The sequence below is a fragment of the Arachis ipaensis genome, chromosome B8, assembly GCF_059453495.1.
Source record: "Arachis ipaensis isolate K30076 ecotype BB chromosome B8, ASM5945349v1, whole genome shotgun sequence".
Taxonomy (NCBI): Eukaryota; Viridiplantae; Streptophyta; class Magnoliopsida; order Fabales; family Fabaceae; genus Arachis; species Arachis ipaensis.
Genome location: NC_142443.1, coordinates 1,715,172 through 1,728,142, shown reverse-complemented (window position 1 = coordinate 1,728,142; position 12,971 = coordinate 1,715,172). Strand labels below are relative to the sequence as shown.

Here is a 12,971-nt window from a genome sequence, read left to right as displayed (position 1 = left end):
TGGTCCAACAAGGCCCAAGTGTAAGGTCAAGTTTTCGGCCCATATATTTTTTACCTTGCTGGCCCAAATCATATGAAAAAAATAATTATTAATTAAATTAAATTAAATTACCATGAGGATTTAATAAAACCTTTGCCAGTTGGTGGTCGTGCTCTGCTTCTACTACGACTCTCGCTGCTTATCGAACTCCCCAGTCACCGCCATGAGCCGTTACGACAGCCGCGCCGCCGACCCAGCTTCCTATCGTGACCGGAGAAGGTAAACGTCATTCCTTCTTACTCCATTTCTACTTCAGCTTCCTTTCTAGGGTTTCTCTTCTCAGCTCCTACTTCAATTCATTACAAACTGGAACGTAACAATTCAAAATGGAATCATTTTTTTTGTGTGTGTTTAGCGATTCGGGGCTAGGAGCACCTCCGGCTTCAGCTTCAGCTTCAGCTTCTAGTAGAAGGGATTACGATGACGGTGGAGCCTCCCCAAGGAAGCTCAATTTGGACGGCTTGCCCCATTTCGAGAAGAATTTCTACCATGAATCGCCTTCCGTTAGGGCAATGACTGAGTCCGAGGTTGACGACTACCGTCTCCGCAGGGAAATCACCGTTGAAGGCCGTGACGTCCCCAAACCTGTCAAGTCCTTTCACGATGTTGGCTTTCCAGGTATATTAATCTCCTTTCTGACCAGAATAGTGTAGTGGAATTGTTTGAATATGACTGTATTCGAGTGAAATGGAAGAGTTTCTGTGAGATTATGTGGGTGCTGCTGTGTTTCCAACATTGTACTGATTTCACAACATTGAACTTTAATTAGAATATGTACTGCAAGAGATTAAGAAAGCTGGCTTTGTCGAACCTACGCCCATTCAATCTCAGGGTTGGCCAATGGCTTTGAAAGGGCGCGATCTGATCGGAATTGCGGAAACAGGGTCAGGGAAGACGCTTGCTTACTTGTTGCCAGCCATAGTTCATGTAAATGCTCAGCCAATTCTAGGTAAGGGAATAATGATGCTGTATGACTGAGTTGTTAAGCTTCTTTTTTGTTGTGTATTCTAAGAATTTGGAACAATGTTTTCAGATCCTGGAGATGGACCAATTGTGTTAGTTTTGGCCCCAACTCGTGAACTTGCCGTCCAAATACAACAGGAGGCTACTAAATTTGGTGCGTCGTCAAGGATTAAGAGTACATGCATCTATGGTGGGGTTCCAAAGGGGCCTCAGGTGCGTGATCTCCAGAAAGGTATGTGGTGAAGTAAGTATTACAATGCCAGGACTTACCTTTCCATTGCAAGTTCCACCCTCCTCTTGATGCAGCTTTTATTGTGTTATAGTTTTGAATCTGATGATACTTCTGTTCATTTTTGGGTTAGGCGTTGAGATTGTAATTGCTACTCCCGGAAGGTTAATTGATATGCTTGAGTCAAATCATACTAACTTGCGGAGGGTCACATACCTAGTATTGGATGAAGCTGATAGGATGTTGGACATGGGGTTTGATCCTCAGATAAGGAAGATTGTCTCACAGGTGACTCTATTATATCATCTTATTCTTATTTTAAAATAGTACAATCTTGAGAAATGTCATAAAGTAATATTGGGTGGGAAATTTGTTTGCTTCCATTTTCTGGTGGCTCAAATTTCCAAGGCTTGCTATATTTTTTTTGTAACCCAATTCTGTTTTCTTTTGGGTGGATAAGAGAATTTTATATGTTAGAAAGGTTCCAACTTAGTAAAGCAAACCAACAATATACAGAAAAAAAAAAAACAGCTACGCAATAGAATGGCAACACTGTAAGATATCACACGACCCTTTCCCTTTTGTAGCAATTGCTGGCTGAAAAGCCCACGGAAAATCAAAATGAAATTATGTTATCTTATACACAATCCCTTTTCTTTTGAAGAAGTGCAAGGTTGAGGTTCAACAAATGCAGCAATAGATACCTACTGTTTTCTTTCAGACGATATACTAATTTCAGGAGACATTATTCTGCATCACTTGCTGAATAGATTACCTTGTGATTTAGACAGCCTCATCATAAAAGTTGACACCAATCTATGTGACCTAAATTAGCAAAGATAGATTTCTGAAGCTGCAACTGGAATTTTATTCTTCTGGTTGTCTGATTAATATTTTTTTCAAATTTATGTAGATTCGTCCAGATCGTCAGACTCTGTACTGGAGTGCTACCTGGCCAAAGGAGGTTGAACAATTGGCAAGGCAGTTCCTTTATAACCCATACAAAGTGAGATACTTTCATTTTCATTTATCTTTCTATGGATATCATACGTGCTGAGAATTTTATGTGTAATTTGAGATTGAATTGATTTTTGTAACCATTTTGCAGGTAATTATAGGTTCTTCAGATTTAAAAGCTAACCATGCCATACGACAATATGTTGACATTGTTCCTGAAAAGCAGAAATATGACAAGTAGGAGATGTTCTGCTTATTTTCATTACCTAACATTATTACCCCATCATATGGGACCATTTAATGGAGTTGTCTAATTTATCAGATTGGTGAAGCTGCTGGAGGACATCATGGACGGCAGCCGAATACTGATATTCATGGATACCAAGAAGGGATGTGATCAGATCACTAGGCAGCTCCGCATGGATGGTTGGCCCGCACTATCAATTCATGGAGATAAAAGTCAAGCAGAAAGAGATTGGGTGCTCTCAGAGTTTAAATCTGGAAAGAGTCCAATAATGACTGCAACAGATGTGGCAGCTCGGGGTTTAGGTATAGAAGCTTGTGTTTGTGCTCATTTAATCATTCTATATTTCTATCGCATCAGATATTTCGTTTTTTGATATTTGTGCATCAACCGGATCATAATTGAAATTGTCTTAATGATGGATAAATTCTACATGAGTTTTTCTTTTTGAGGTAGAATTGCTTTCTACTGCTTCCCAAGAATCTGGTATCATCTATTGTCTATTTACTGACAGATGTGAAGGATGTGAAGTATGTGATAAATTATGACTTCCCGGGATCACTTGAAGATTATGTACATCGTATTGGTCGGACAGGGAGAGCTGGTGCAAAAGGAACTGCATACACGTTTTTCACAGCTGCTAATGCCAGATTTGCAAAGGAACTTATAACCATACTTGAGGAAGCTGGACAAAGAGTGAGCCCTGAATTGGCTGCAATGGGGCGTGGTGCACCTCCTCCGCCATCAGGTCTGTTAACCGTGGACACTCGTATAACTTGGCTAACATATAACATTAGTTCTTTGCCCCAGCCGTTTTTTTTTTGGTTTGAGTGCATGTCTTAGTTATTCCCGAATGGCATGGATCCAAAGGGACTTCTTGTTCCTTTGGTCTCTTGCCCTGGTCTGCCAAAATTGAACTTTACCATGATGCCATGGCAGTCTCTTAAGGATTCTATCCAAAATGCTTACTGTAGGCATGCATCAGTTGTTCTCAAATTCTATCCTGGGCCGGGAGGCCTGTTCATTAATATGCTTGATAACATGCTTTGCTTGTAGAATTTTGTGCCTCGTTTATGGGACGGTTTTATTTATGAGATCTTTAATTTCTGCAACAACAAATCAGGTTTCCGAGACCGAGGGAAGGGTTATGGCAGCAGTCGCCCGTGGAGCTAATCGATGGAGATGGCCCGGTCTTCAGCGATGATGTCCTTGATGTTACGACCTGACCCATTATTACTGTCCTTTTAAATTAGGTTTTGTAAGAATGGTGGTAGGAATTTGGTTTACAGCTTTTGTTAGACTCTTCTTCCTTACTTGGTTCGAATGTCCATAGAACATGGAGAAGCCTTGTATCACTGTAAAATCAAAACACTTGTTTATACTCGATAGTTCATACCCCATCAATTCATTTTGCAGTCGCATTTGATTTAATTATGTCACTGCATTGTTTTTACTCTTTGTGGCTAAGCTACTCGGCACAGAGGAAAATAAAATGAAAAATACGATGGCTTCCTATGTTTAAAGTGGACTTTGAGATTGGAAGAATGAATGCTTCAAGCTATTAATGTACTAAAAGCACTTCAAGTTTTTTTTATCATCAGAAGCCTTAATTAAAGAACTTTAATTGAATTATATTATTTACTGTTAAGTATCCTTTATAAGATTCATTCTGGAAGGATCTTTCTTGGTTATAGAAGTTTTCTTAAATATACCTACATGAGTCTCATTGGTTATCATATTTACAATAATAAATGTTGTATACATCATTTTTTAAACTTATTTTATTTTTTATAGTTAAAAGTGGTTATACACAATGTAGATAAAAAATTTGTTTTAATACTATAAAAGAAAGATGTACAAAGTATATATATAAATTAGTATAAACATTATTTTTTTTCTTTTATTTATTTGGGTTTGCAAATTTAGAATGCTTTTTTTTTAAGCATCGAGTTCTGGTCACGTGAGCTTAATGCAAACATGCACAATTCCCTTGGACGTGGACAGGGTACGGTACCATGCAGACTCTACGAGTTCCCACAACATAGAACCTCTATAACAATGCTACTATATATAGTTAAAATATTTGAATCAATATATATTCCTATTCCTATATATAATGTTTTACTATAATGAAATGCCAACAAAATTTGAAAAAGGTATTCCGCATGCCACTGAAGTTATTATTGCATAGTTCTTATACGCACGTATGGTCATTCTTTTCTAAGATTCTAAATGATGATCTTGTTGAATAATTAAATGGAACTTAAAAAGCAAGAGAGAAAGATATAAACAAGTAATCTAAGTTGTTATGATGATACACCGGAGTGTGAAATTTGAATGTTGAACTAGGTCGCTTGCATGAAGATTAATTTAAATAACCAAAGATACAAACGCTGCGCTAGCTGATTATTTTGAGTTTAGAATTAGAATTTTTCTTTTCCTTTTTCTTCTTTTTAAAGGGTAATCAAGAAATGGGCCATTGCGAAATCAATATAAAGGAGCTATTGACAACATAGTCAAACAAAGATTTATAAAAACCAACTTGGGTTAACTTGGGTTGGTCGAGTGGTCAGCTCACTCGTCCGCTTAAGTAAGTGTCGGGAGTTCGAACCCTACCTTATGCATGCAGCAATTCATTGGCCAGCGGCAGACCCTTAAATGGAGTTCAGATCCGCGACGGATTAGTCCTTAACCTGTCGGGTTGGGGAATTAGTAAACCAAAAAAAAAAAACAAAGATTTATAAAAGCTTAATCATACATGGGTAAGCACATGGAATCTTCATTTTCTCCTTGGAAAAGAGATTATTTACTTTTATATACAAATTTGGCACTCTTATCCTTGTTAGGTCCAATTAAGAGAATATACTAATGCTAGCACTCTCCCAATTTCTTAATTTAATTGTACTTAAAAACAATAGTATAGTAATTTTGGTTAAAGAAAAAAGCACATGTATGAGGGGGCTCTACCATATATATATATATTATATAATATTAGAAAGAGTGGAAATGATTGTAACACGAGAGGTTATGAGGGAAGATTGGATTGGGACATAATTTTGATGATGATGGAGCATTGTGGTTGGACTAATTGAGTCTCACATGAATGCACGAACCCAAACAAAGAAAGAAAGAAAAGGTGGGGGACGCCCTTAATCTACAACAACATTAATCATTCATTCCCTTAATTTGTGGGGTAATTCAATTCTCCTTTATTCATTTATGTCAAAACTATTCACAACTATGTTACCTATTTATAAAAAGGTTTAATTACTCTGTTGGTCTCTATAGTTTCGTGAAATTTTTAATTAGGTTTCTATACTTTTTTTCTTTTTAATTAGGTTCCTGCACTAATTTTTTTTTTCAATTAAGTCCCTCCTAGTAGTAATTGGCTTAATTTTATAGGGACCCAACTAAAAAAAAAGAATTGGTATAGGGATCTAAATAAAAGGAAAAAAAAGTGTAGGGACCTAATTAAAAAAAAAAATTTGGTGCAAGGACTCAATTAAAAGGAAAAAAAGTATAGGGACCTAATTGAAAATTTCGCGAAACTGTAAGGACCAACAAAGTAATTAAACCTTATAAAAACGTAGATACTCCAACGAAGATTTTATAATTGTCTTCATATAAATATACTTCATTTTGACCATTGGATATAGATTTTAGGACTTGATTTTTATATGCTATATAAAAATGTTATCTTTGTTTAAAGTGTGGCAAAACAAATAAGTCACTTTTTAAACTAAAATCATCATGAGAAATATTTTTGTCATCTTTATTAGAATAATTAGTCACTTGTATAAAATACATGTTAAAAATATGTAAAATAACACATGTATTCATACATAAATACATATAGTAACTGATATGATAAATATTTTTCTTTTGTGCATAACATTTTTGAACTACTAAATCAAAAACTTAGATTTCATATTTTACTGAGAGTCAAGATTTGAAAAGCCTAACTTATTATCTATCACTATTAATGAAACATAATGCTTGACATTTTCTGTCTCTTCCTTCTTTTACATCAACAATAATGAGAAGACTCCCAGAAGATAAAAACAAAAAAATAGAAACAATACAATAATCTAAATAAGTACTCTTAGCGTTTGGTAGAGAGATAGAGACGGAAAGACTGAGACTGAGAGACAGAAATTGAAATAAATATCAATATTCTATTTGGTACAAAGTGAGAGACAGAAATTAAAATAAAAATAAAACTCTAATTTAATTTGTATAAAGGGTAAAATTGGAATTAATTAATTGAAATGAGAATATTTTAAGTATAAAATATTATTAAAGTTTCAGTCTTCATCTCTAAAAATTGTAGTCCCCTGTGTCCCTACTTTTTGGAGGTACTGAAATACTGAAATTTTAGGGACAGAGACAGAAATTTTAGTATCAATCTCTAAACCAACAAACATGATACTAAGTCTCAGTCTCTCAGTCTCTGTCTCAATACCTCAAAACAAACGCTACCTAAGAACCTTCAAGTATTTATGTGCTGAGACCAGCAAATTTTGCTCAAATCCATCACGTCTCTTGATCATGATGAACAACACATAGTGTCTTGTTATATATAAATTTAATATCAATATGAAGGTATATATAAATATCTACATAGAACAATACATAATTACTTCATTCCATTTGATGTTCCAAGTTACTATTTAAACTTAATTATTCAATTAAAATAATAGTACTACTATAATCTACTCACATGTGAATGACACTGACTAATAGCTGATTGAGCAGAAAACCAAACAAATTTATATAATTTGCCTCATCATCATATTCAGCAAGTTGTGATATATAGTATATTGTAATAGACAGACAGAGACTAAGTTAAATTAAATGAAGCTGAAGATAACATTCCCAAAATTCAGAGCAAAACTATTAAACTATTTGAGTATTGACCTCAGTTAAGTCCAAAGGTAGTAGCATCAGTAAAAATTAAAAGGCAATCTTGTATCTATAGTCTATATATAGTACTATACTTCTTTTTTTCTCAATGCATTGCATATATAAATATTCTCACTATCACAACACTTTTGCTCATACTTCATCACTTCACAACACTCAATAAAACTTCTTATGAATCATATAGCAATATTTAAGCCAAATATATAGTGTCATAATAGAAAAGAAAAATGGACAAAAATGTTTGGATTGTGTTTGTGACACCATTACTCTTGTTCTTCATCCTCTTCTACAGAAGGATCACATGGCTTAGACTCATCAAATCTAAACACATGAATAATCAACTTCCCTTAGGCACTCTTGGATGGCCTTTTGTTGGTGAAACCATTGAGTTTATTTCCTGTGCCTACTCTGATCATCCTGAGAGCTTCATGGACAAGCGTCGCAGCATGTAAGTTCATCTCAAAATAAATTGTATTCAGATACATTAAATTCTTATATAAAACTTGAATTTTTGCAGGTATGGGAAGGTGTTTAAGTCTCACATATTTGGGAGCCCAACAATTGTGTCCACAGATGCAGAAGTTAATAAGTTCATTCTGCAAAGTGATGCAAAGGCTTTTGTTCCTTCCTATCCCAAGTCTCTGACTGAGTTGATGGGAAAGTCTTCCATTTTGCTCATCAATGGAAGCTTGCAGAGGAGAATACATGGACTAGTTGGAGCTTTCTTCAAGTCTCAGCAGCTTAAGGTTCAGATCACTAGAGAGATGCAGAACTATGTCCAACAATCAATGACTAATTGGAAGGAGGATCAACCTGTATACATACAAGATGAGACAAAAAATGTTAGCTTTCTTTCTTTCCTTCTTATTTCTCTGTTCTCTATCCATCTCCCAAGTTTGATATTTTGTCTTCAAATCCAAGTCTAGTGTCTACAAAGACACTGAGATAGTAAAGATGAAAAAAATCTGTTCAAAAAATAGACATTTGTGAATGTTACAAATGCAAAGTTGTATAACAAGGTGAAGCTCTCATTCTCATTCTCATTAAGCTTGTTGAATTGTAAAAATAAAAATTATATTAGGTGACATAGTTATTTGTCTGGCTCATACTTGAGTTTCAAGGTGAAATAGTAGACAGCAGCTAAGATTACAAAAGTCAAAAAATTCCAGTTGTCTTTTTATGGGGTTCATAATCATTTTGCATGGATTATGCTGCCTTGAAAATGATATTCACAATTATTATGATGTTATATTATTTTTTAATATATCATACCAATTATCACACCAGATTGCCTTTCAAGTACTAGCCAAGGCATTGATTAGTTTGGATCCTGGTGAAGAAATGGAGCTTCTGAAGAAACATTTTCAGGAATTCATGTCTGGCCTCATGTCTCTACCAATAAATTTGCCAGGAACTAAACTTCATCAATCCTTACAGGTAAGTGGTAAGTCATTAATTGGATATATTTTTTTTTTATATTACTTCATGCTATGATTTTTAGCCTAATTGTTTTTTATTTTTTCAGGCAAAAAAGAAGATGGTGAAGTTAATGCTGAGAACTATTGAAAGTAGAAGAGAATGTGGAATCTCCAAAGTTCCAAAAGATGTGGTGGATGTGCTTCTGAATGATGAAAATGACAGGTTAACAGATGAATTAATAGCAGATAATATGATTGATATGATGATTCCAGGGGAGGATTCAGTGCCAGTTCTTATGACTCTTGCTGTAAAGTATTTATCAGAATGCCCCACTGCTTTGCAACAATTGAGAGTATGCCATTTTATTTTATTTTTTATTTTATTTTACAAATAAAGAAATTACATTAAAATTAGTTCCAGCACATTGTTCAGTTTCAAAATACTGTCACTCTTAATTATTTGGTTAATTAGTGGTTTTGCATAGTTACCTATAGGCCTTAATATAAAACTAGAACAACTTTTTGTTATTTTATTGTGAAAATTACATTTTGTGAAACCATGATGTCATTTCTTGTTCTGTTATTATTAAAGATTCTAAGTTCTATTCTTGGACAAATAGACAAATTGACAATGAATGAACCCTATAAAGAGAAGCAAACATCACAATTGTAGAAAATTTCATCCACTTAAATTCTATGTTAATGTCAAGGAATATCTGATTAACAAATCTTGGTAAATGATCAAATAATTTTGTTGTGGACAAAATTTGACTGAAGTGATTACTGATTAATCACTTCTTTGGTAAATGGTTCCACTGTTGGTAATAGGAGGAGAATGTGAAGCTTAAGAAACTCAAAGATCAGCTTGGGGAGCCCTTGAATTGGAGTGATTACTTATCATTACCATTTACTCAAACAGTAAGTCAAACATAAATGATATATTAAATTATATATGGTTTACTAATGTATTTGGCTTACCAAAAATGCTACTTCTATACCAAAATCCAGCTACTAAATTAGTTACTTAGTTAGTATGTATTTGTGTATAAATATACGTGTTGTTTTAATATTTTTAATGCGTATTTTGTTATATATTAGTTGTATTTTGATATACATATAGTATGGCTGCTTACTTATGCAGGTTATCACAGAAACTTTGAGGATAGGAAATGTAATAATTGGAGTTATGAGAAAGGCTATGAAAGATGTAGAAATAAAAGGGTATTTTATACCAAAAGGATGGTGTGTGTTAGCATATTTTAGATCAATTCATCTAGATGACAAAAACTATGACAAGCCTTACCAATTCAATCCATGGAGGTGGCAAGTAAGAGAACCATACAAACTATAACACACTTAGTTGTTTATTGTTAATCTTCTAGTTATTTAGCAAAACAAATTGTTGGGGTGATGACAGGACAAAGACACAAGCACTTGCAATTTCACTCCTTTTGGAGGTGGACAAAGATTGTGCCCTGGCCTTGACTTGGCTAGGCTTGAGGCTTCTATCTTCTTGCATCACTTGGTCACTCAATTTAGGTGCTCATCAATTCTCATTCTGCATTTAATTCTCTATTGAATCACTTAACACATTGAATTTACTTCCAATAAAGTAACAGAATAGTTGAAAACACAAGATACATGTCAAAGAAAATATATATGTACTACTAAATTCAGGTGAAGCCATAGATTCCACACATGTATGTATGTGATTATGCTATTTAAGAAATGACAGAATTATAGAAATGTGTATATGTACAGGGCTAGAAAGGAATAATTGACTGGTCAAGCAACCTAAGTCCATGTGTTTGTCACTTTGTCTTCTTGTTGATGATGAGAACAAGAGAAATATTATTCAAGCATATACTATGTATTTTACATAGTATGGAACATAAAAGGATGCATTTGTCTGTGATTTTGGGAGTGCAGAAAGTACCTTTCTTTTTCACATAAATTTTAGTATTGTTTAACATGTGATTGTGGTAGAGATGTTGTGGATATAATTTTATAAGAGAGACAATATTATATTATTTGATATGTTAAATAATGTGCAAATTACACAACTCCACTAAGAAAGAAACTTTATTTACTTATTGGAACTGTTTTCTTTTTCTTTTTTTGTTTTTTTAGCTTGGAGACAAATTGCATGTTGTTGATATTATTCCTTAGGTCTATAGATCATGTCTTATTGCACCATCCTCTAGGAAGATACTCTATGCTACAACTTGAGATTAGCTTGGTCCTCATAATAAACATGCAATCTTTATAGTGCTTTTTTTTTTGCTACCCTATATATGACTACTAGTTAGGAATCTGAAACTCTCTTGGTGTTTTTCATGAACAGATGGTATGCAGAAGAAGATACAATTGTGAATTTCCCAACAGTAAGAATGAAAAGGAGGATGCCAATCTTGGTTAGAAGAGTGGAATCTTAGAGAAAATCTATGTATTAATTAATTGGCAATAAAAACCCAAAAATGTTGAGTAATCAACCATCAAAATTTATCTTATTTAACATTTATTAAACCAACAAAGAAAAAAAAGACAAGATCGAAAAGAATAGCTAGGAAAGAAAAAAAGGGGGTCCATGAAGAAGGTTGGTTAATATGTACACACGTGTGGGGAACTTTCATATGTAAGGTTAATGAATTTGTCCCCTTTGCTTTTGTCTTTGCACATCAAGACAACACAAAACAAAAGGTTTCATCTTTTGAGGGACCCTCAATTAGGCATTTTACTTTTCACTAATTCTTCTTTCCCATTTCACCTTGTATGCATTTTTTTTTTTTTGGTGGTTTTAGAGAAGGAAGGGTAGATATGCTTTTTGTTGTTGTTCTTTCTTTTGTTAGCTTTTGGATTTGCTTTGGAAGAGGGTAGGGGAAAGATTGAATAAGAAGAGTAAGTGGAATAATAGTTTTGAGTTTAAGGGACCCATGTGATAATGATGAAATTCATAGGACAACTTGATGGAACTCTATACACCCCATATATAAATGTATCATTCATGCTTTTGAGTTTTGATATGGAGATTATTGGGGACCCACAGCCACAAACATTTAAGTAGCGTTTGATGGAGAGACAGAAACTGAAAGACTGAGATTGAGAGACAGAGACAGAAATAAATCTCAGTATTCTGTTTAGTACAAAGTGGGAGACAGAAATTAAAACAAGAATGAAACTCTAATTTAATTTGTACAAAAAGTAAAATTAGAATTAATTAATTAAAATGAAGGTATTTTAGGTATAAAATATTATTAAAGTTTCAATCTCTGTCTCTAAAAATTTCAGTCCCCTGTATCCTCACTTTTTGGAGGTATTGAAATACTGGAATTTTAGAAACAGAAACAGAAATTTTAGTACCAATCTCTGAGCCAACAAACATAATACTAAATCTCAGCCTCTCAGTCTCTGTCTCAGTACCTCAAAACAAACATAATACTAAATTTTAGGTATACTAGATCTGAATGAAGTAGTTTCACTTGTAACGGCGCCAAGATCATTTTGTGGGTCTAAGATTTTTACATTTTACTAGCTCAAAAAATTCTCTCTCTCTCTCTCTCTTGTACTTCTACATTTGATCAATACAATTCAGTTTTCCGTATAAACAAATTATTTGATAATCCGTTCCATTGTTATCTTTCAAATATAGGCTGAAACAATTGTATATGGTTTCAAAAAATGTGAATTTCTTTAAAACAGGTTATATAGGCTATTGAAATTTTTTGCAGTTTACAAAAGATAATATGTATTTTCTTCTAGAACGTATAATTCTTCTCTAGGTTTTTTGCAGGTTATAAAAAGTAAACCAGTTCATATCGATGTGCAGCACTTCAATCACTTATTTTGGTGAATTACATCAGCTAAAAAATATTTAAAAATTAATTTGTCAAATGTTGGATTGAACTTTTTAATTCATTTATTAGAGAAATTTCTAAGAACCAAGAGTAAGTATAAAAAAAGGCATAGTCTCCCCATACTCAATTAAGAGGTTGCGGGTTCGAGTCTCCTATCTTTAGTAAAAAAAAAAAAAAAAAAAAAAAAAAAAAAAAAAAAAAAAAAAAGAAGAAGAGTAAGTATAAAAAAAAGAATATGGATCAACAAATTCTTTTTTTTTTTTTTGGTGAGGAACAAATTCTTTTTCTTTTTTGGTCAAGGAACAAATTCTTTTTCAAGTATGTCTTTTTGGTTGTTCTATTTG

General features: G+C 33.6%; 2 protein-coding genes across 3 annotated transcripts; both read left to right on the top strand.

Annotated features, from left to right (window-relative positions):
* The first annotated feature begins 89 nt into the window (after positions 1–89).
* Positions 90–3,863, top strand: RH20 (DEA(D/H)-box RNA helicase family protein). Its single transcript, XM_016315662.3, has 10 exons — positions 90–258; positions 395–657; positions 809–988; positions 1,073–1,234; positions 1,365–1,519; positions 2,145–2,237; positions 2,340–2,425; positions 2,511–2,737; positions 2,947–3,180; positions 3,556–3,863. The coding sequence occupies exons 1-10, from the start codon at positions 203–205 to the stop codon at positions 3,603–3,605; spliced, it is 1,506 nt and encodes a 501-aa protein (XP_016171148.1). The 5' UTR covers positions 90–202; the 3' UTR covers positions 3,606–3,863.
* A 3,403-nt stretch (positions 3,864–7,266) lies between these two features.
* Positions 7,267–11,439, top strand: CYP90D1 (cytochrome P450, family 90, subfamily D, polypeptide 1). 2 transcript variants are annotated; one of them, XM_088497050.1, is made up of 9 exons: positions 7,267–7,366; positions 7,648–7,803; positions 7,873–8,197; positions 8,643–8,792; positions 8,881–9,126; positions 9,602–9,691; positions 9,915–10,100; positions 10,191–10,312; positions 11,118–11,439. In XM_088497050.1, exons 2-9 carry the CDS (start codon positions 7,685–7,687, stop codon positions 11,206–11,208), a joined length of 1,329 nt encoding a protein of 442 aa, XP_088353176.1. In that variant the 5' UTR covers positions 7,267–7,366; positions 7,648–7,684; the 3' UTR covers positions 11,209–11,439. The 2 variants fall into 2 exon arrangements, with proteins under 2 accessions (XP_088353176.1, XP_016169900.1); XM_016314414.3 differs by lacking the exon at positions 7,267–7,366 and having other exon boundaries at positions 7,423–7,803.
* The last annotated feature ends 1,532 nt before the right edge of the window (positions 11,440–12,971 follow it).